The sequence below is a fragment of the Patagioenas fasciata genome, chromosome 25, assembly GCF_037038585.1.
Source record: "Patagioenas fasciata isolate bPatFas1 chromosome 25, bPatFas1.hap1, whole genome shotgun sequence".
NCBI lineage: Eukaryota > Metazoa > Chordata > Aves > Columbiformes > Columbidae > Patagioenas > Patagioenas fasciata.
Window position 1 is genome coordinate 3891674 of NC_092544.1, and position 22854 is coordinate 3914527.

Sequence of the window (22854 nt, forward strand, 5' to 3'; positions counted from 1 at the left end):
CTTCGCAGTTCATGGATTTGCGGACTCGCTATACGGCTCTGGTGACGTTAACCACGCAGCACGTGAAGTACATCAGCGATGCTCTCCGGCGGCTGGAGGAGGAGGAGGTAAGGATGTTGTTCAGAACCGAACTCTGTTCAGAATGTGCTGGCTCATTTCTCAACACCCAAGGATGCTCCATGTTGAGGTTACGTAGAATCACAGAACAGTTTGGGTTGAAGGGGCCTTTAAATTTCACCCCCAGTGCCCCCCCTGCCATGACAGGGACATCTTCACCAGCTCAGGTTGCTCAGAGCCCCGTCCAGCCTGGCCTGGGATGTCTCCAGGGATGGTTCATCCACCACCTCTCTGGCCAACCTGGGCCAGGCTCTCACCACCCTCAGGGCCAACAATTTCTTCCTCATGTCCAGCCTGAATCTCCCTCTCCGCCTTTGGAAATCTGGGACCCCTTTGACGTGGTTAATCTTCCTCTCTCCTCTGTTTGCAGAAAGTCGTGGAGGAGGAGAAACAGGAGCACGTGGACAAGGTGAAGGAGCTGCTGGGCTGGGCCCTGGGCTTGAAGCAGAGCGTGCAGGGCAGGACGGGAGCTGCTGGGAGCAGAGAGCTGGGTGACATCGAGAAATCCATCTCGGAGCAACAGGTAAACTGGGGGCAGCCATCAGTCTCTTTAACTGCTGTTCTTCTCCCACAGCTGGTTTCAGCTTCTTTCTTTCTTTTTGACAGACCCTGAATGATGAGCTGGCTGCAAAGAAGGAGCAGGTCTCGGAGGCCATCAAAACTTCGCAAATCTTCCTGGCAAAACACAGCCACAAGTGAGTGTGACCGGAGGAGGGGACAGGCAGGGAGAGCAGTGGGGAAAATGAGATCCCTTAGAGCTGGGGGGTTGGTGTCCCTGGGGGTCCAGGGCCCAATTCCTGTTAAAAACAATGATGAGCTGCACATAATAGTTGTCGTCTTTCTTATCTGCAAGGAGAGCTGTGAAATGTGCAACCCATTTATGCTGTTGGGGCAATATTAATCCCATTTAGGCCTGATCCAGCTCTGTATATTAGGGGATTTGATCGTTACGATGCAGGTCAGCCTTTGTTGAGCCCAGTACCTTTGTTGGTTTTAGCTGAGCTGGGCAAGGAGTGGGGCAGTGGGAAGAGGGGACTCGTGGTGGATTTGTCCTTTTCCTTCCCCAGAAGAACAAGTTAATTCCGCAGAGCTGGGAGCTGCTTCGTGCTGAGAGATTTCCCCTTCCCCTTGCAGGCTTTCCCACCCGGAGAAGGAGCAGATTTCTGCTCAGATCACTGCGCTCAAGGACACCTACCAGGTGCTGTGCAACGACTCCACGGAGCAGCTCCAGCAGCTCCAGAGCCAACTGGCTCAGGAGACAGAGCACAAGGTACCGGTTCCTGCTCAGCCCTGCGGCTGCGCGGGCGCAGCGGGTGACAAAGGTTTTGCTGTGTCGCGTGTCTCATGGCCACCAGCCACTCTCAGCCCGTTGACTTTCTTATTTGCACGTGGCTGCCCTCCCTTCTCTTCTGTCCATGCCGAAGCATCCAGGCTGGGGTTGGTCCCGCGTGCCTCCCGCCTTCCAGGGCGGTGAGGGAGTCGTCCTGTGCGAGGGTTTTCATCGGAGTTCTGCTCTGCACAAGGGTCGGCTTGTTCGCACTCAGCGGGCAGGGATGCAGATGGAGCTCTGGCCTGGGAACGGTCCCCATAGCCAACCCGTGTCCTCTGAGGAGCATCCTCTCAGTGGTGTAGCCACAGAGGGCTGCATCTCGCAGGCAGGAGACACAAGAAGGTGGTTTCTGCAGAAGGGCGTTTGCCCGGTGGTCTCGTATCTCAGCCTGGCGAGAGGTTGGTCTCAGCTGTGGCTGAATAAAATTGCTATTCCCACTGGAAGGTGACCTGGGAGCCCTTCCCAACCCATAGCTGGACCCTGTTCACATCCACCAGTGTCCCCCACCAGTCCCCATCCTGGTTTTGCTGGGTAGGGAGGGCTGAAAGCGTGTCCTTATTGCCTCTGTTACGAGCTGTCTTTGGTCATTCGCAGGTGTACGTGTTCTATAAGTGTATATACATGTGTCGATGGATATATCTGTGTGTTTGCTTGCTGGCTCCCTGTACTCTGAAGCAACGGCCCGTTCAGATCTGGCTGCGTGACGCAGGTTTTGGCTGTCGGGTCCGTGAGTGAAGCCCTGTTCGGGACAGTGGTGACAGCGCTGCTTGTTTGACATCTGCCCATCCAGCTTGCACCTAAACATAGAGCATTCCTCTCCAAATTGGACTCTATAGCAATTTCAGGTGTCTTAATGCAGCACACTCTTTCTGTCACACGTCCCTGTGCTTGTGGTGAGCAAACAGACTCATTAATTGCCATTAAACCCTCGCAGATTTGCTGCTGCTTCTGCCAGGATTGCAGCGCAGAGCAACCAACCCTTGGAAAGGCTCCTTCATCCTTTCCCTTTTCCTCCTTCCCGGGCAGGAAAATGACTTTAGAGCAAAAAGCTGGGTGGGTTTTGTACAGCATGAGGATGCTCTGGGGCTGGAACAGTTTTCACTCACGCTCTCGATGGAGCCCAGGACACAAAACGAGAGGCGGCAGCGGGGTTTTGCTGCAGATCCTGCCTATGATTCTGTGCTGTGCGGTTGCTTCACTGTAGAGGGAGCATGAGGAACTCTTAACATTTGCTTGCTGGAAACATTCGACTGCCAGAGAGAAGTTACAAAAGACGAAAACGCAAAGCAGAGCGCGCTAAATTGAGCATGATGTGTCCCTGTACAGTTTGTGTTTCATGTCAACTGGTTTTTAAGATTAACTGACATCCTTGCTTACAAGTTTAACTAACCCTCCGAGATTTACACGCACAAAACACACAAAGTGAAAAAGAGGACGACCTGTGCGTGGGGTTCTTTTTTGCAAACAAAACAGTCGCATGCTGGACGCTAACACCAAGCTTTACACTGTGTGTGATACGGCTGAACTGCTCCATAAGGCTCTGTCTTTAACTGCTCAAGGCACACCCTGCGACTCGGTAAGTAAAAGCCTTTTACGCCCCATCTCCTTTTTTATCTTTCTTTCTTATTCCTCCCTCCTTTTCTCTGTCTTTCCATGGCTTGTTCATCTCCGAACCTGCATGCCCGAGTCTGGTGATGGTGGTGGAGAGCTGAGGTTTTGCCAGCAGGTTCACCGGGGGAATCTGTGCCCCGGCACATTGGAGGCCGCGTCCTCGGCCGTGCCGGCACCGCGGCTGCAAACACCCCAACCACCGGTGCCGTTAGACCGACCAATTAAATAACCTGAGGCTCTTGGGGATGCCAAAGGAATTAATTCCTCAATCCAAATTCCCTCCTCCCTGTCCCCACAAAGATCTTTTTGTGCTTGGGCCAACCCTACACCCAACCAGTGGGACTGGGAGAAACCCAAACCAAAGAGCTGCTACTGTTCATCACCTTAATTATTACACTCCCTGTGGGGATACAAGCAAGAAGAGAAAAGCCCCTTGAGAAACACCAAAGGAGATGCTCTGTTTCCATGCTGGGACCTCCAGCTTCTTATATTTCTCCCTGTGAGCTGTCTGAAGAGCAGGTTAATTGGAGATGCTGGTGGTGGTGCTGGGAGAGCTGCCCTGCACACAGCGCTCCTGTCCTGACGCTTGGCCGCTCTGTGCAGCTGGGGAGCTGCTTGGGCCGTTCCTGAGCCGTCCTGGCACTTGGGATCTGCTTGGGAAGGGCAGGATTTAAAGCATGGCAGGAGTCAGCACGGAAGCTGCGCTGGGACAGGTTCCTAGATAAGGGTTTTTTCCCTCTGGGTACACAGTGGTCTTTGTGTTGTCTCTACTTTTTAAAACGGACGTCGTTGAAGGGCTTTGGTGTGCTTGGTGGTCTCCTTCCCCCTGTTTCTCCGCGGAGCATTAGGAGCACGTCTGGGTTTTGCCGTTTGCCGCTTTGCTGCGTTGCTGCTGGATGTCGGAGGCATCTCCATGCTGCCCTGGGTGATGGACTAGATGAGCATTTAAACTTGCTGGCAAATGCACCCATTTGAGTGCTGTGATCCCTTTGGAGTTGCATTTCAAACACTTTGGGACTCCTTTCTAGCCTGTTTAGGGTTTTTAAACATTTTTGGAAACTGAGACCTCCCTGGACCTCATACGACCCGAGTGCTTGCAATTTTGATTTAATACTTTTCCTTCTCTTTCTGTTCTAGGGCAGTGAAACAGTGGCAGGAGTGATCGATCTTGGCACGGTAGAAATATTCCCTGTCTTTGGTGCCATGCAGAGAGGTCTTATAGATCAGGACACCGGCCTCGTCCTCTTGGAGGCTCAGGTTATCACGTCTGACTTAGTTGTTCCAGAGACCAACGAGAAACTCTCCTTGGAGAAAGGTCTGGCGAGAAACATCATTGATGTGAGGATGTTCCAGGTGCTGCAGGAGCTGAAGGATGCTCTCCACCGGGTGGAAGAAATCAGCTGGGAAGGGAGGCCGGTCCTACCTGTGATCGCTGCAATAGAAGAGGGGAAAATCAGCGAGAGCATCGGGTTGAAGATTCTTGAAGCTGAGCTTGCCACTGGCGGCTTTAAAACCCATCAGGGCAGAATCAGCATGGAGACAGCAGTGCAAGAAGGGCTCCTTCCCCCTCAGCTGCATTCCAGGCTTCTGTCTCACCTGGAGAGCAGCAAGGATTTGATTGACCCCAACACCGCTGAGAAAATCAGCCTGTCCGAGCTCCTGGATCGATGCATCGTGCACCAAGAGACGGGGCTGAGGCTGCTGCCGGTCACGCAGCTGGCGGGGGGGACGGTGAGCTTGACATCGGGCAGGAAGGTCAGCATCTTCCGTGCCCTCCAGGAGGGGCTGATAGACAGGCAGGTGACGGTCAGGCTGCTGGAAGCCCACCTCTTCGCTGGTGGCATCGTTGACCCCAGGACAGGGCACAGGCTCACTGTGGATGAGGCCGTGAGACATAATTTAATTGACCAGGATTTGGCGTGCACGCTGCTCATCCGGCAGCTTCAGACGGGCGGCATCATCGATACCGTCACGGGAGAGAGACTGACCATTGATGAAGCTGTAAGGAAAGAGTTGGTAGCACCAAGGATTGCGTTGGTGGTCCTGGAATCCCTCTGGTCCTTCATGGGGCTCCTGTGGCCAGAGACAGGGGAGATTGTCACAGTTGCAGATGCTTTGGAGCAAGGAATCCTGTCCACAGAGTTGGTTTACAAGATCCTCAGCAAGAGGCAACTCATTAAGGCTGTGTTCATACCAGAAACCACCGAGGTGTTGTCCTGGAAGAGAGCGGTTGAACACGGCGTCTTGGAGAGAGATGTGGCGAAGAAGCTGAAGTCCACAGTCATACCTGACGTCATGGCCGGCGTGCAGCTCGCCGGCTCTCCCAGCAGAACCAGGCACGGCCAAAGCTCCGCTGGAAGGAGTCCCACAGGTCACCAAGAGCAAAGTGACCCTTTGCTAAGGAGTGACGACGAAAGGCTGATGTTCCACCTGATGACCCACAGCTACATCAACATCCATGATGGCCAAAAGCTGCTCTTAGTGGATGGAGAGTTGAACAGCGTCACTAAAGCCCTACTCCAAACTCAAGAAAATGGAACCTATGCACACATGTTGGAAGAGAGTGAAGGTCTTGAGGAGATAAGGGTAGATGCGGCTCTTGAGAGCGAGCCTTGCAATGGCTTGTCTTCGCAGCAGCTGGGCTTGCAATTGGCTCCTTCCAAAGAACAAAGCGAAAAGGTCCTGCCACTCAGAACTGCTCTGGAGAATGGGGAGGTGGTGATGGGACCTGAAAGGCTCCTGTTGGAGGGTGCAGAAGACAACCTGCTTGTGGAAGAGCAAGAGCAGATCTATGCTGAACAGGTCTGCATCGAGGGTGAAGCCGATGCTGAATTTGGAAGGCAGCAAGTAGCCTCTACAGGCAGGGACAAGCAGCAGGTAAAATTATCCGTGCCAGGACATCCTGGTGACCTTGAAAGTAGATTCAGAGAAACAGAGGAAATGATGGCTGAGGCAGAAGAGTCCAAGCCTACTACAGTAGATGGAGTGGAAAGTATGGAAGATCAGCAGAGGGCATCGGAAAGCGTGACAGTTGTTATGAAAAGAGAAATCTGCATATCAGTGGATGTTTCAGAAAGAAGGGATAAGCTGGGAATCATGGCAGAGAGGTCTCAGGGTGTGGAGGAACCTGAACTGGAGGCAGAAGATGTTGGAGAAATTGGTTTGCCAGATGAAGGAACAGTTGAGAACGGCTTGCTGGGGGAAGAGGAGGTTGTGCTCCCAAAAACTGCAGAGGCTGAGCGAACAGAGAGGCAAAGTGAACACCTCAAAAGTGGATTGGAAGAAGAAGAAGAAGGAGTATTAGATGATGATAGTGTTAGTGAAACATCCCTGCCAGCCCTTGCAGAGCAGGAACCAGAGGACGCTTTGGAGATGCTGTTAACGCAGCTCCAAAGCGGTGGCATAATCCATGAGCAGACAGGCAAGAGTCTTCTTCTGAACGAAGCTGTTGCCTGTGGAGTGGTGTCCAGCCACACCGCCGTGAAACTAATGGAGAAGATGAAGATGTTCAGCGGCTTCTTTGACTCTCAGACGTGTGAATCATTGTCCACCGAGGATGTCATTGAAGAAGGTCTGATGGATGAGAAGCTTCTCCAGAAGGTACTTGAGTCTGACAAAGCAATAAGTGGTGTTCTGGACCCAGGCAATAACTTTGTCTACTCTATCAAGGACGCCGCTGCCGTTGGCCTTCTGGACAAGGAAACGGCGCTGAGGATCTTGGAAGGGCAGGTGGTTACTGGAGGGATCATCGACTTGAAACGTGGCAAAAAAGTCTCGGTCACTTTGGCTTCAAATCTGGGCCTTATAGAGCCGACGAGTCAGAAAGAGCTGGTCCAGCTGGAGAAGGCCTCCAAAGGGAAGGGCACTGATGAGGTGACCAGACAGAAGCTCGTTCGCTTACAGGCTGAGACCAGCGGGATTGTGGATCCTAAAACCAAGCAGCCTCTGACTGTCGCACAGTCTGTTGAAAAAGGGCTCCTGGAAAAGGAAGAAGCTTTTCAGCTCTTGGCCAAGCAGGTTGCTGATGGAGGAATCATCCATCACGTGTCTGGAATGAGGCTGTCGGTAAACGAGGCAGTGAAACATGGTTTGATAGGTGAAGATTCATGTGACGAACTCAGGAAAGCTGAAAGAGTGTGTCTGCAGGACTACGTTCATCCGGTCACGCAGGAGAAACTGCCCTTGGCCAGGGTGGTATCGTTAGGGCTCGTTAGTCCAGAATTCCAGAGGAAAGTGCAAGAAATCCAGGCTGGGGTTGGAAGCATTTTAGATCCTGCTTCTGGCCAGAGACTGGCACTCAGTCAAGCGGTCAAGGAGGGCTTGCTGCCCAAGCAGGTGGTGGAGAAAGTCCTGGCATCTTCAGAAATGAGAGAAGGGATTGTAGATCCCGAGACCTGCATGATCGTTCCCTACTCGGAGTTCGTCAAGAAGTGTAAAATCGACGTTGAATCTGGGCAGAGGTATCTGGAGGTCCATCCCTTCCGAGCCATGGAGGATGAGGTGACGGGGAAGAAGCTGACGTGCGCCGAGGCGGTGAGGATGGGGAAGGTGGACCCGCTGCCCACCCTGCGGCTGCTGCAGGCCCAGGCGGACGCCGGGGGCGTCGTGGAGGGGACGGTCACCAAGAGGTTGTCCCTGAGGGCTGCTGTGGAGCGGGGGGTGCTGGATGAGGAGATGGCCCAAGTCATCGCCACCAACCAGATGAGGACGGGGGGAATCGTGGATGCGAGTAGTGGGAAGAGGTTGAGTTTGAAGGAAGCTGTTGAAAAAGAGCTGATTAGTCCCAAATTAGCTGCCAGCCTTCGGAAAGGGCAAATGTCCACAGAGAAATATGGTTCTGAGGTCTGCAAAGTAGATGAACCCCACCTTTTCAAGGAAAAAATGGAAAAGTTATCTCCACAAGAGGAAGGTGGTGTTGTCTCCACCAGTGATGCTAAGAAGTCTGAGCACAAAGCTGGGTCTGAAGCCCTGAGCTACGACGTGGCTGGAGGTGCAGCCGCTGCCACCGAGAGATCCCCAGTGACACTGAGAAAAGGGAGATCAAAACCTCCAGAAACTTCAGAGAATGGGGTAATGCACCATCCCCAAGAACAGGCTCCAGAACACCCCTCAGCATCGGGTACAGCGTCTGTGTCTGAAGAGACGGGGGTGGGAAGGGCAGTGGATAAACGGATCGTGAAAAGCAGCTTCCAGGTGGGAGCAGCTGGGGAGAAAGAACCGAGAGAAGCAGCGGATCGAGGGTCAGAGAAAGTGGAGGGATTGGGGTTGGAGAAAGAGCAGTTGGTTTTGGACACGGAGGCTCTTCGCAGTGTGGAGGAGAGGATGAGGAGAAGGTTTGGAAGTGCAGAGGGAACCGTGGCAGGTGGAGAAGGTGCAGAGGTGGCTTCTGAGCAAGAGGAGCGAGCGGGCCGGGTGACACCGGCAGCCCCAAGGGAACCTGTGACTGTGGGTCGAGGGAAGGGCAAGGTGGGTCCTACAGAGCCTGGAGAACCCCCTGAGATCAGCATCCCGATGGAGCCTGCCGGAGACGAGCTTGCGGGTAAAAGAACTGTCAAGCACATCGAAGGAGAGACCCTGAGACTGCGTGCAGAAGGTCCAGTTGATGAAGAAAAAACAAGTGAAATGGAGCCGAAACCTACCCAAAAACAGAAAAGCAAGAAAAAGAAAGCAAAGCAGACGGGTGTCCCAGGAGACAGTGCTCATCCAGAGAAACCTTCTGTGGAAAAACAACCCCTTCCTTTTCCAATTTCCAAAGAAATTCCAGGGAAGAAGGAGGACGACTTCATCTCAAGCACGGCAGAAGTAAAACATGAAACCACCACCAGGATCGCTGCTGGGTTGGCAGGAGAGGCAGCCAAGAGCATGGGGAGCAGCAGGGGTGGCCAAGAGAAGAGAATGGTTTCTGAGAAGGATGAAGAAAACCTTGCTGGGGGTCAGGAGTTCCCTGTTCCCCCAGGACAAGGGGAAGATGAAGAGGTGCTGAAAGGTGGGGTTAGAAATGGTCATGACTCCTCAATGGCATTTAGCCTGGAGGAGAGGATGGAGGAGGACACCGAGGTGGAAACCACAGGTGACGTGTCCAGTGCAGCCCCTGCAGCCGGCGAACTACCCGAGGAACTGATTATCAGAGAGGAGCCCAGAGAAGTGCAGGAAACTTCTGCAACCCTTGGGCTTGGAGAAGAGACAGAGCGAGAGCAAACGCTGGAGACCAGCCCAGGGGCTGCCCCTGCTCCCCCAAAACCCCCCGGAGAATCCCCCTCGGAGAGGAGCCGGCAGCCGGGTCCTGCCGAGCGGGGTCTGCTCTTACCGGTGATCGTGGAGGGGGAGCTGCTGGAAACCTCTCAAGAATCCACCAGGCCAGCCCAGGTAAATTGATGCTTTTTGCTATTTTGACTTCTTTTTTTGAGCTATTTGTGCCTGTTACTGTTAAATCCATCCGAGGTCCTGAGCACAAAGGAGAACCGGGACAAGGGGAGTGGGTGTTGGAGCTGGATGTTGCGGTGTCAGCTGCGATGGATCTGGCAGAGGACCCGGTGATGTGCGGCTGAAAACATGCAAGGCTTAGTCGTGGCTTCTTTTTTGCTAGAGCATTACTTATAAATGACTAATAAATAGGACTCTTTTTTGGCACTTTAACACCAGAGATCTCTTGCCATTTATAAGCTTATGTTGGAAAAAGGGCTGTATGTTTTATTTTTCCTGTAGTAAATCTTGTAGATAAGACTAGCGAGTGGAAAGTCCCTGAAATGGAGCGTGATTAAGAGATTTCTTCTTTGCGACAAAACAATAGTGTATAATCCTTTGTTTTCTGTCTAAACCTGCGGTGTTGTTTTACTCGTTGATTCTGTAGATCATGTTCACCAAGAAGATGTGTCTGGAGCACGACGAGAAGCTGATATCGTATCGCTCCATGCTCCGAGACATTGAGATGAAAATCAAACGGGTGCAGCCGGCCGAGCAGGATTTGGCAGCGCTGCACGACCTGCTGCGGCAGGCGGAGGTGAGCGGGGCTGGGCCTGGCTTGGCCGGCGTTAGGCCAGAGAGAAGTTAGGCAGGACAGAAGTTAGGCCGGACAGAACTCATCTCTCCTCTCCCCATCTTCTTGCACAGCACTTGCACCCCCTCCCTGCTTCTGATGAGCCAGCCAGGGAGTTTAGTCTCAGGTTTAACAGGCAAACCCTGTGTCTCCCCGCTCTGGCACTGCCTCTGCCTCACCGCCTCCCTGCTTAGACAAGAAGCTGAGCTTTGCTGAGATGAATCTTACAGCCTGGAGTAAGACAGGCGAGCGCTGGGCTGGAGGGTGGTTGGGAATCTTCCAAGGAGACAGACGCAGTGTTTGGAGCTGCATCTCCAAAGCTTTTTCCTCGGTTTTGGCAGCGGGAAGATGAAGTCACCGTATCTCAGACATAACGATGTTGTCTTGTCTCAGGCGCTGGGCGCTGAGCTGCGGGAGTTGAGCTTCCCCGTGAATCAGGAGTTGGACGCCGTGAAGCGGATTGTGGCCAACCCCCCTGAAGAAGTCCCTGAGCAATTACTGAAGGCTTTGGAGAAGGACGCCAAGAACCTCCAGAAGTCTCTGAGCTCCGCGAATGATGTCCTGGAATCCCGGCTGCAAAACCTTCATGGGGCTGCAGAAACCGAAAAGGTAGAGCTGGTGACTGTCCCTGCTGCGTGTTCCCCCCAGCATCCCGGTGCTCCTTCCCCGTAGAGCTCTGCTTCTTCTTTAATGATGCATCTTTAATTTTGTTTTAAGGCTAAAATCGTGGCACATCACGAGACTCTCCAGGGCAGACTCCAGGAGCTGCTGGGCTGGGTCTCTGGCACCGCAGAGTCGCTGGACGGCAGCGATTACCAGCACACAACTGATGCGAGCAGCTTGAGTCGCTGCCTCCAGCGCTACCAGGTAACCATGGCAATGCCCCTAATCCTTCTGCACGATGAAGTTACTGTCCTCTGCACAGAGCGGCTTTTAATCCCGTTTCCCTCCTGGAGCCGACCGAGGGTTTGCCCTTATCCATTGTTGCAGGAGGAGCAAAAATGTTGTATTTGCTCCAAAGTCTTTTGTTTCTGCACTAAACAAACCATTGGCTTTGGCTGCTTGGGGAACGTGCTCAAACACAGGTGTGTGATGGGGATTCTCATCAGGGTGTTGAGGAGAGAGCTGCTTCCTCCATAGGGGCTCTGAGAGATCCCCCATCACACCCACTCTGGGCTCCGTCGGCTGTGATGGAGTCACCATCCCTGGAGGGGTTGAACCGATGGAGATGAGGTTCTCAGGACGTGGATCACTGCCAAGAATGGGTTGACAGTTGGACTCGATGACCTTGAGGGGCTTTTCCAACCAAAATGATTCTATTCTATGATGACTATACCAAAAGCCCAGGTTTCCCTCCACATTTATTCATCTTTTAGCGATAGCTCTCAAGGTTGGGTCGGTTCAGCATCTCCGTTTGCTGGTAGCACCTTGGCATTGAAGTCAGGGGATCGAAGGCTTTGCTGGTGGCACATGGAGTCACCACGGACTGGGCTGGGCTGGTGGCAGCTCCATGTCACCTTCAGGGCTCCGACAGCTCCACAGCCACACTCTGAACCATCTCTCGGTGAGGTGCTGGAGGGTAGCACTGAAAAATTACCGCGGTGAGATGCCATCACCTCGATGCCGAGTGCGCTTTTGGGAGGGTTTGGGATTTCTTGAATATATTCTGGTGACAAAGCATGTGTACCGCTGCCTGTCCCTGTGTCCCCCGTCTAAAGCAGGACAGAGTCACGTTGCCTGACAGGTCTTTTTCCTCCCCATTCAGGAGCTGCAAGAGCCCCTCGCTGACACCAAATCTCAGCTCGACGCCACCGCCTTCGACATCCAGTTCCTTATCTCCGAGCACGCCCAGGATCTGACCCCGCAGCAGAGCCGGCAGCTGCTCAGGCTGCTCAATGAGCTGCAGAGAGCTTTCCGGGACCTGTCGGAGCGGGTGACGGCTCGGGTGGAGGTCCTGCAGGTCTGTCTCCAGCAAGCGGAGCAGCCGGATCAGGTGAAGGTTGGGACGCATCTGCTGCCTGGCTGCATTTCGCTCGCTGAAGCGCTTCCCGGCCACAAGAACATGCGCTGAGACACCTCCTATTTGGGATTTCACGTGCATGTCACTCATGGTTTACGACTTCTCATTGCACATCATGAGCTTCCTCTAAAGTCTGTCTCCTTCCTACCACATAACTCCCAGGTGGAAAATCGCTTTTCTCCAAAAAAATGGAGGTCTGGGCAGTGCCCTGCTAGACATGGAGTTGCTCTGGGCTGGGGGCAATAATCCCTGGTCTCTGTAACCCCACCAGAAAAATCCCTGTGCGGAGGAGCCACCGGGGTCACAGTTTTAATGCCTTATTTCCAGTGCCCAAGTCAGGAATTGCTGTCCCAGAGAAAGAGCTGATGATGTATGGAGGCAGCGGGCAGCTGTAAAAATAAGTCCTCAGGGCTCTGCTGCAGCCCCCGTCACTGCATGGATCCTCTGATTCTAGACAGGATTAATGTGTTTTTTTATTAACAATTGCTCTCTGTAACTCTTGCCTGTCCTCTCTGGAATGTGTGTGTGTGTGTATTAACCAGTTTGCTTTGCTTTTACAGATTGAGTGTGCGCCCATCCTAACCCAGGAAGAACTCGCTTTGCAGCTGGAGAGCTCTTAAGAAGGCTCTTTCAATTTGCTTCTGTTGTTTATCTTATGACTGGGAGCAACAAGCACAGTGTTTTGCACAAGTTTGGCCGTCACCTTGCTGAAATGCCCAGTGAAAACTCAAACCTTTTTGTGTCCCCCCGTGGAAAGGGGAAGGGGAACGTTGCAGGGACTCTGAGGTCACATCATGCTCAAAGAGGCGCTTCTGTTTTGTGCTCTGGCAGCAAAACGCAGGAGCTGGATCAGCTACAGAGGCGCTTTCTCTCTCCTGGGCTCCCTCTCCATCCCCAGAATCAAAAATATCAGCCTGTTTAGGTTGTTTGGGGCTCCACAGTGGTGCTGCCTGACCTCAGGTCATCGCTGCCTCTCGTTAGATGAGTTTCTGCTGCGTTTTTGATGTAAGGTTGCATGGAAAAAGCACAGAAACTTCTGGCTGGGTTCTCCCAGGAGAGGAATGTGTGACCTGGAGCGTAGCTCCACACTGGAGCTCCTCAAGGAGCAAATTGAGAGGAGCTTGCTCAAATGGTGGCAAATTCACAGCGAGCAGCTTCTGCTTGGCGAGGACTTGGCGTCTGAGCCCTGCAACCGGAGAGGGAGCATGTGGAGAGCTGCAAAAGCCATTTTGTGTGCTGCATCCTCACCGTCAGGAGATGCTCCGGCTGTAACCTCTCGCCTTTGCCTTTCAGCGTGAGCCGAGGGCGCAGCGGCCGGTTCTAACTGTCCCCTCTCTGTCCCCTGTGCCCGCAGACGCTGCAGGAGCAGCAGGCGGCCCGGGCGCGCAGCCTGGCCGAGCTGAGCCGCTGGCTGGGCCAGGCAGAGGACACGCTGCAGGAGCAGCAGCGCGCAGCCAGCCAGGGGGACCTGTCCGCCTTGCAGCAGAGGCAAAGCGACGTGAAGGTCAGTGCTTTACAACCCGGGGGTCGGAACGCGGAGAGGGTCGGTGGTGCCGTGGGAGCGCACGGAGCCTCACGGCATCGTCTGCTTAGGAGCTGCAGAGGAGCATGCACACCCGAGCCGCCTCCTTCGCCAGCGTCCTCAAAAGCACGGAGGAGTTTTTGGAGGAGAACAAGGCGAAGATGGAGCCCGGGGAGCTGGCAGCGCTGCAGGAGAACCTCAAGCGTGCCAAGGAGCAGTATCGCTCCCTGCAGGAGAGGACGGAGGTGGCGCAGAAGGAGCTGGAGAGTGCTGTGACGGCCGCGGTGCAGCAGGAGACGGAAAAGGTGCCGTGCAAAGAGCTGGAGCGCCAGGGCTCTGCTTGAGGTGGACAGCGAGGTCCAGTTGGTGCAGAATCATTTGGGGTCCTGGTATTTGTCTGGGTGATGGGGTGTAAAGACATTTACTGTTCCTCTGTCCCCTGGGTGAGGTGGGACAGTGGTGCTGTGTCCCCTCCTGAGATGCCTTGAGACCTGCGGCCACAGATGAGCTGGTTGGAGGGAAATGGGGACACCGGCCTGATAAATACAACACTGCCAAGAGGCTGAGTTTATTCACAGCTTCTTTGCACATTTCTCCCTTTTGGAGAGCCACAAGGTGTTCTGGAGGTCTCTGAGTGTCTCAGGTGTTTGCTGTGGCTGGAAAAGTGTCCAGGGATTCGCCTTTGTTTGGTTTTGTGTCCCCTGTGCAACAGTTTGCTGAACACGCATAAAATGAGTTCTTATCTGGAGTCTCTGCTCCCAGGTGAAAGCTGCCAAAGAGCTGGAGGAGAACAGCAGTAAGATCGACTCCCTCTTGAACTGGGTGGCATCGCTGGAGCAGAAGGGAGAGCTCCTGGAGTACAGACCGCACCCCATCGAGCAAGCGCCGGGGACACGAGCGGGGACGGGTGCTCAGGATGTCCCTGACGGCCACGTCATGGGAGCAGCCAGCGCTGCCGAGAGCCTGGAGGAGCAGTACGAGAGGCTGAAGGTCAGGACTGACACCTCGTCCCTCTCAAAGCTTAGTGCCCCACACACCGAGCCTGCCTCTGGGAGCAGGGTGGGCCGTGAGATGGGTCTGGCCTCCAAAACACGTGTTCAGGGTGATTCTCCAGATGGGAGACTCGGGATTTCCTGGGAAGTCCCTGCCCTGGAGGACACGCGGTCTGTGTGTTGGTGGGTGGGTGCAATCAGGGTGATTAGAGAAGGTGCCCATCATGGTTAGAGAAGGGGTTACTCCTGCCGGTACCCCCACCTTGGGGTGTTCCCCATCTTGCTGGTGCTGCGGGAAGGGTATAGAGGCTCCATCACACGTGTGGTCTCACCGCACTTGCTGAGTGCTTGGTCTTCAGGTGTCGTAGAATCACAGGATGGTTTGGCTTGAATGGACTTTCAAATGTCCCCCAGTACCACCCCTGCCATGAGCAGGGACAGCTTCACCAGCTCAGGTTGCTCAGAGCCCCGTCCAGCCTGGCCTGGGATGTCTCCAGGGATGGTTCATCCACCACCTCTCTGCCCAACCTGGGCCAGGCTCTCACCTTTGTCCTTTTTGCTCTTTGGCATCTTCCAGGCCCAGCACCAGGAGCTGCTGTCCCAGCAGCAGGACGTCATCCTGGCCACGCAGTCTGCGCAGGCGTTCCTGGACAAGCACGGCCCCAGCCTGGCCGGGGAGGAGCGCGAGCGGCTGCGGGGCCGGCTGGCGGAGCTGAAGGAGCAGTACAGCGCGTCCCTCTCGCGGTCCGAGACGCAGCTGAAACAAGTGCAGGTCCTGCGGGACGAGCTGCAGAAATTCCTGCGGGATCACGGGGAGTTCGAGGCCTGGCTGACGCAAGCGGAGCAGGATCTGGAGGGGATGCACAAAGGGGACAGTGACCCCGCGGCTCTCCGGCAGCTGCTCCTGCGACAGGGGAGCTTCTCGGAGGACGTGATTTCCCACAAAGGGGACCTGCGGTTTGTCACCATGTCGGGGCAGAAGGTGCTGGATGCAGAGGGAGCTGCTGGGGACGCGGGGACCCAGGCGCTGGCGTCCGGGAGCGTGGTCAGGAGCAAGCTGGAGGATGCGACGCACAGATACACAGCGCTGCACTCCAAGGTAGGGGAAGGGCTCTGCAAGGCTGGGAGTTGAACCCTGGCTGCTGTTTTCCCTCCTGTGTGTATCTAACAAGCAGAGAGATGTTTCACTTCTGAATGTCTGGCTGGACTTCTAGCACATATGTAGACTGTAGGACAGGGATTGTCTCCTCCCAGGGCTTGGGCAAGAGTAACACCCTCTGTTGTTGCCTGTAATTCCTTTAACACATATGGCAAGATTGGTTTTGAAATGATTTTTTTCTTTCTGGATGATTTCTGTGCGTGTGTGCATCCTCCCCTTGCTCTTTTATTCACCCTCCTGTTGCTCCTTTGCAGTGCACCAAGCTGGGCTCCCACCTGAGCACCTTGCTGGATCACTACCAGCAGTTCCAGGAGGTGGCAGAGTCTCTCAGGACGTGGCTGCAGGACAGCGAAGCCACCGTTGGGAAACTGCTCTCAGAGACGGTTTCTTCAGACCCGGCTGTTCTGCAGGAGCAGCTCGCCAGCGCCAAGGTGCGGATGGGCTCCGTGGGGCAGCTCTTGGGGGAGCGGTGGCACCTGGGTGGCAGTTTGGCTGCCGCTCTGAGCAGTCAGCAGCAGGAAAGAAACTTGATCCGTTCGCTTTTGTGGCTGGTTGAGCACGGTTGGACTCCAGGATCCTGAGGGTCTCTTCCAGACAAAACAATTCTGTGATTCTGTCATCAAGTCCAACCATAACCCACCCCTGGCACTGCCCCATGTCCTGAGAACCTCATCTGTGTATCTGTGCAACCCTCCAGGGATGGTGACTCCAGCCCTGCCCTGGGCAGTTCCAATGCCCCACAGCCCTTTGGGGAAGAAATTAGCCCAAATTTCCAATTTCCAGTCTCCATTTGTGAGTCTGAGGGTGGTGAGACCCTGGCCAGGTTGCCCAGAGAGGTTGTGGATGCCCCATCCGTGAAAACATCCAACATCACATTGGACAGGGCTCTGAGCAACCTGAGCTGGGTGAAGACGTCCCTGCTCATTGGGGTTGGACTGGATGAGCTTGGAAGGCTCCTTCAACCCAAACTGTCCCATAATAATAGAATTATAGAATCGTTTTGGTTGGAAAAGCCCCTGAGGATCATCAAGTCCAACCATTAAACCAACCCCAGCACTGACTCATGTCCTGAGAACCTCATGTCCGTCTGTCCAACCCTCCAGGGCTGGTGACTCCAGCACTGCTCTGGGCAGCCTGTTCCAATGCCCCACAGCCCTTTGGGGAAGAAATTGTTCCCAGATCCAACCTCAACCTCCCCTGGCACAACTTGAGGCCGTTTCCTCTCATTCCTCCCCATGAGGGTGGCACTGGGACAGCCCAGACCCCCTGCACCAGCTCTGTGTGCACCATGCGGTTGGACCTTCCAACCTACATTAATTTTCTTTAATGATTTTGTGATTTAAGCGAACAGGATCCCTCAGCGGGGTTTAAATGGAGCTCTGAGCTCTCTGTGGGTGCAGGTCTCTCTTGTGTATGACCCACCATTGATTTGTGCCTTGTCTCACGTCCAAGCAGCAGCTGCAGGGAGACCTCGCTGAGCATCAGGTGCTGGTGGAGAAGCTCCGGAAAGCAGCTCGGTCCCTGCTGGAGGTACAAGGGGAGCCAGCCCCGGACCACGGGCACATTCAGGAAACAACAGGTACGGAGCAAAGCGTTAGCAGGGATGGTTGGGGAGAGCCTGAAAAACAGCCAGGGAGGTGGGAAAGAAGAAATGTCCCACTTTTGGGGGAAGATGGGGCAAACGCACACAGCAAGACGTCTTCAACACGCTCGTGTTTGCCCCTGGGGACGGCTGTGATCCAGTTTGGCTGGTTGCCTTGGGTTCCCTGTCTCACTGCTGAGTTTGGGGATGGGGACTCAGCCTCGGAGGGTTCGGCAGCAGCCACACGTGGTCCTCACCGCTCTCCGAGCACTGGGTGAGAAGCTCTTTGCCGCTGATTCTCCTTTTGCGCTGGGTTCCGCAGATGCCATCGTCGGCCGCTTCCAGAGCCTCTCCCAGCAGATGACCGAGCGCTCCGACCTGCTGCAGAAATCCATCGCCCAGTCCCAGAGCGTCCAGGAGAGCCTGGAGAACCTTCTCCAGGCCGTGGCCGAGGTCGAGAAGAGCCTGGAGGGAGAGCAGCCGGCTGCGCTCTCCTCCACCTCCATCCAGGACTCGCTTGCCACCAGCACGGTAAGGCCGGTCCCTGCGCTCCCTCGCCTCGAATGCGCCTGTGCAGGATCTGAACCAGGCAGCTACAGTATTCTGAAAGCCCAAAAAACCTAAAAAAGGGATATGAGCAGAACCTTTATTTAATTTCTTGAAGGCAGGACCTGTTGGAAGTCTTTCTTCTTTGGACAAGCAGGGCTTGGATATCAGGCACCAGGGCAAGGCAGAGCGGGCTGGGGAGATCACAAAGGAAAACAGGGATAGAAAACGATTCTTGCTCAGCCTCTTCACCTCTTCATGCCCATCCAGTTTCGCTCAAGAGCCTTCCTAAAGTGGCATCCCTGTCTGTGTGTCCCCACAGAAGCTGAAGCAGGACATCGCCAGGCAGAAGAGCTGCCTGGAAGCCACCCGCGAGATGGTGACGCGGTTCCTGGAGACGGCGGATAGCCCCACGGCCTCGGCCATGCAGGCCAAGCTGGCCGAGGTGACGGAGCGTTTCGGGAGGCTGTGCCGGCAGCAGCGGGACCGGGAGGATGCCCTCAAGAGCCTCCTCCCGAAGGTCGAGCAGTACGAGCAGCTCTCGGAGAAGCTGCAGCAGTTCACGGAGAGCAGAGCGCGGGTGTTGGCGTCGGGGAATCGGCCGGAGCAGGATATCGCTCACTTCTCCCAGCACATCCAGGTGAGATGCAGGGGGAGAAGGCTCCACCTTGGCCTGGGGTTTCTGGGATGGGGATGTTTTGCAGTGATTTCTTCCTGGACAAATAGGGTCGCTCCCGGGCTGGCAGGACCCGTGCTGGCGCTTTGCCTGGGGAAAGGAGCACGGCTGGAGCAGCGGAGGCTGTTTCCATCAGTGAGAGAGGGGAATGGCATTTCCCTGGGGCTGGGCTGCTTTTCGGAAGAGATCTCTAGCCAGGCTCTTAAGGGCCGCTCCAAATATAGCCAGGTTTTACAGATTAAAGACTCCACAGGGCTAATACGGCAACACGCCCGAGCGCTGGCAGCGAGCGCAGTGCAGGATGTGACAAAGCCCTCGGAGATGCCGTGGGTCCCGGTCACTGCTGCGCCAGGATTCCCCCCTCTGGTTTCCTACCAGGCGGGAGGTTTGGCCACAACCTTGGCAATGCTCTAAGCTGGTGTAAAACCAGACATTTGTACTGTGGTGGGGGGTTGGGTTGGGTTGGGCTAGAGCCCCCCCATCCCATTCCCTGCATGCTGGGGAAGGTGGAACTTGCACCTAGAGCTGCTTAAGGTATTTTCTGAGGTGGGAGCAGGTGCTGGTGCGATCCATGGTGCTGCCCGCACAGGGCTGCCCGGTTCGCCCCCCTGCCCCAGTCTGCTGGCGGGGGCATGGTTGGCATCACCCTTTGCTCTTGGCAGGAGCTGAATTCGGAGCTGAGGCAGCACCAGGAGGATCTGACCACCCTGGAGCACCTGGCTGCGGAGCTGAGCTCCTGCGGCTTCGCTCCCGGGGCTTCCCAACAGCAGGAGAAGCTGCAGAGCCTGAAGAAAGACTTTCTGCAGCTGCAGAAGGTGGCGAAAGAGAGGTGAGTCCCAGGGACCCGACCAGGGGAGGTGAGTTTGGCGTGCAGAGCAAGACCTCATAGAGCTCTCCTTTCCATGGGGGGGCAAGAGCGAACTCCTCCTGCCTCCCTCCTCCCACGCCGGAGATGTGAGGCAGCTCGCTCCAGCTGACGCTTTAAAAAAAGCTTTTGGCTGGGGGCGGCGTGAAAAATTCCTGGTGCTGCAGGAGCCGGCGCTGGTGCGTTTCCCGGCGTGTGGGCTGCTGCAGCTCCTGCCCCGAGCATCGCGGCGGGGGGAGCCTGTCCCGGGGGTGCTCTCCGGGAGGTGACACAGCAGAGCAGCCTGTCCCCAGAGTCCCCTTCAAGGTGGGGATACAGAGGAGCTTTTAGCAGCAGCCTGGGGTTGAATCGGCGAGGGTTGGAGCGATAGCTCGTGTCCCCGAGCCGGTCACACCTCCTGGGCGGTATCTCCAAAATCTCCCTGCTGAATACAGAGAAGGTGATGAGGAAAAGCAGATGAATCTCATAATAACCCCGGGTCATTCAGCGCTGAGCACAGCGCTGCCTCCGGCCAGCAGCTGCGTGGGGTGAGCGCTGAGCCGGGGGGGCCCGCGGCTCCTGCCCGGGGCTGCCTTGTTCCTCAGGGACGGGCTGAATAGATGAGGCTGCAGCTGGCTGGGCTGAGACAGCATGAATGAGCCTTGTTTTCCCAAAAGCATCACTCCCCCCTGCACAAAGACCCCAGCGCAGGTCAACCGTGGTGGTCCCGGGGCTGTCGGCCACCACGGTGATACTGGAGCGTCCCCAAAAGTTCCACCGGCCACAATTTGGGGGGGCAGGCCGCGGCGTGCACCCCACTTTTGGCTGGCGCTGCTTGCACTGTTCCTAAGCAACATCTAATAATAATAATAATAAAAAGAAGGGCTCCTGGAGACACAACTGTGCGACATTCAAGCGGGGGTAATTGCGAGGCAAAGCACGAGCTCTGACTCTCCAAAAACCTTTTCACTCCAGAGAAAAGGATGCGTCGTCCTGCCAGGAGCAACTGGATGAGTTTCGGAAGCTGGTGGGGGCCGTGAGGAAGTGGCTGAAGGAGAGCGAAGGCAAAATCCCGCCGGCTGAGACCTCCCTGGGCACCCAGGAGCTGCACGAGCGCAGGCAGCAGATCCAGGTGGGCAGCAGGAGCTGGAACCGAACTGGGAAAGTTGGCAGCTGGTGTGGAAATGTTGGAATATGGAATAAATCCCAGGGAGTGGAGTCCTATGGTCTCAGGAATCCTGGGCTCCCCTGTGCTTGCAGGGCTGCAGCCCCTGGTGTATGAGCATCCCGTGGTGCCCAGTTTGCAGAGAAGGGAGCGTTGCCAGGGTCCTCGTGGTCCCTGCCTGGTGTCCCTGCCCTCTCCCACCTGCTCAGGGGGACATTTAGGGGTGGGAGACCCGAGTACACTCATTTTCCCTGAGTGTTTCCCCTTGCTAGACACAGAAGGCGTCCTCCCGTCATCCAAACCCCCGCTCCTCTCCGGCACGGCGATGCTTTAAATCAGGATGTGCCAAGGGTTTGACTCACAGGCGGCTGCTGAGTCACCCGCAGCCCTCGCACCCGCGGCGCGGCGCCGGCTCCGGCGCATCGCCGGGCTGTGCCCAAAGCTGCGGGGACCGGCCTCGCGTCAGGCTGGGTCATGGCGAGGCGAGGAGGGATGTCCCCAAAATGGTGAGAGGGATGAGAGGGTTTCCTGCAGCAGACTGTGAGTTAGGGAAGAGCTTTTCACTCTGATTCCCCCCAACAAAGATAAACACCATGTCCCAGTGTCACCGCAGAGGTGACAGATGAGGAAGGAGGGCTGTGGTGGGGCAAACGCGGCCTCTGACCCCCAGCATTTGCTTTTTGAGCAGGATCTCCTGGAGGAATGGACGGGGAAGGGGGCCCAGGTGGAGGAGATCGGCCGCAGAGGGACCCTCCTGGAGAACCTGATCATGGAGATCACGGCCCCCGACACCGCGGCCAAGGCAGGTGAGTCGCAGCCCGGCCCTCCCGAGGATGCCTCCTTCCTCGGCACACTGTTTGCTCTCACTGCTGTGTCTTTTCTGACCCCGCTTCAAGCAAAAAATGTGGTTATTTCCCCCTTTTAACACATTTCAGAGGGCCCGTGATGGTCCAAGTATCGTGCGGCTCAGCCCAGGGGTCAAGTTGCCGCTACTCATTGAGTTAATAAATCAGCCGAGCGCTGGGAGCCCAGCAACGTGGCTGAATTTGCTGTGGTGTAACAAGCACTGAATTACCCGGCCTTTGCCGTGGGGACACGTTATTGCAGTGTGGATGGAGCTTCATGCTGCAGCAGCACCGAGTTCGGGCGCTTGGCCCTGTGGGAGTTCATGGAGGCGGCTCCATCATCTTGGTGATGTGCTTCAGCCTCTTGAGGGCTGCACATTCGAGTCAAACTCTTGTATTTGTTTCCTATCTGGATGAAATTTAAGACTGCGATATCCAGACGTGATTTACTAGTCTCCTTTTTGGCTTCAAGGCTGTGAAGCTATGAGATTATGTCTGGTTCGTTTGGAAACCAACTACAAGATGTCTTCCAGCTCGTGAGAATGAGTCCCTGGACTCTCATCGTAGATGGGCATTTATGGGAATTCACAGTCTAGATGTATTTGTCGGGGTTAACTTGATGGGAAACCTCCAAGAGGAGTGGGGAGAGGCTTGTTGTGGGTGACCCAAGCTGCAGCCCCTTATGTCCATTAACGTGTGGTTAGATAGAGAGACCTACCCGATAATGTTCCTGGTGAATCCCCCTTTGGTTGTGAACGTAGCTGTGGGGTCTGGTGTCCAAGGAGGGGCCACCAGTGCATCCTGCATGGAGCCTCTTGGCAATGAGAGAGTGTCCGTGCACCAAAGTGGGATTTAAATAGCTTCAGCCCATAAGAAAAGGAGAATATGGGGGAGTTGATACCTTCAGGGGAGTTAATCTCTTCAGGGAAGGCATCCAGCAGTCTCACTTGATATTGTAATTCACAAAGTCATGCTTAGGGTAGCAGCTTTCCTGGGGTGGAGATGTGGCCGGTGGCCCCTGGTATGGGTATGATGGTCTAGGCAGGTGCCACGTCCACCCTGGGCGATGCTGGAAGAGGTGCCCAGATCCAGGTGCCTTCAGCTCTTCTGCTTCTGGTCCAGCAATTTCCAGCACCTCTGGGGAAGCAATGGGTGCGGGCGTGTTGGGAGGAGGAGGAAGAAATGGGTTCCAAATTGAATTAAGGCTGATCCGGTGAGTGGGCTCGTGGAGACGCTGTGTCCGTGCTTGGTGGCCGCTGTGCCCCGTGTCCTGGAGGATGCCGTCTGCGTTCCTAACGCGTCTGTCTTGTCTGTCTCCATCCCCTCCGCTCAGGTGCGGCTCTGCCCGCTGCGGGAGGCTCCAGCAGCGTGAACGGATTCCACACGTGCAAAGGTGAGCTGACCGTCCC

The 22854-nt window shown here is 55.4% G+C and overlaps 1 protein-coding gene across 18 annotated transcripts in view; it reads left to right on the plus strand.

Annotated features, from left to right (window-relative positions):
* The window catches only part of MACF1 (microtubule actin crosslinking factor 1), a 138150-nt gene that overhangs the window by 57727 nt on the left and 57569 nt on the right, over window positions 1-22854 (plus strand). For 13 of the 18 annotated variants that reach the window (XM_065857236.2, XM_071799029.1, XM_071799035.1 and 10 more), the window contains 21 exons: window positions 9-107; window positions 488-640; window positions 724-812; window positions 1252-1387; window positions 4196-9424; window positions 9909-10058; window positions 10488-10703; window positions 10812-10961; window positions 11860-12093; window positions 13469-13618; window positions 13708-13941; window positions 14399-14626; window positions 15206-15727; window positions 16042-16218; window positions 17243-17366; window positions 17692-17900; window positions 18238-18555; window positions 19254-19420; window positions 20411-20567; window positions 21289-21406; window positions 22779-22838. In XM_065857236.2, coding sequence (XP_065713308.1) covers window positions 9-107; window positions 488-640; window positions 724-812; window positions 1252-1387; window positions 4196-9424; window positions 9909-10058; window positions 10488-10703; window positions 10812-10961; window positions 11860-12093; window positions 13469-13618; window positions 13708-13941; window positions 14399-14626; window positions 15206-15727; window positions 16042-16218; window positions 17243-17366; window positions 17692-17900; window positions 18238-18555; window positions 19254-19420; window positions 20411-20567; window positions 21289-21406; window positions 22779-22838 — 8920 coding nt within the window. The remainder of the gene's footprint in view (window positions 1-8; window positions 108-487; window positions 641-723; window positions 813-1251; window positions 1388-4195; window positions 9425-9908; window positions 10059-10487; window positions 10704-10811; window positions 10962-11859; window positions 12094-13468; window positions 13619-13707; window positions 13942-14398; window positions 14627-15205; window positions 15728-16041; window positions 16219-17242; window positions 17367-17691; window positions 17901-18237; window positions 18556-19253; window positions 19421-20410; window positions 20568-21288; window positions 21407-22778; window positions 22839-22854) is intronic. The other 5 variants (XM_071799033.1, XM_071799036.1, XM_071799037.1 and 2 more) reach the window with 2 other exon arrangements.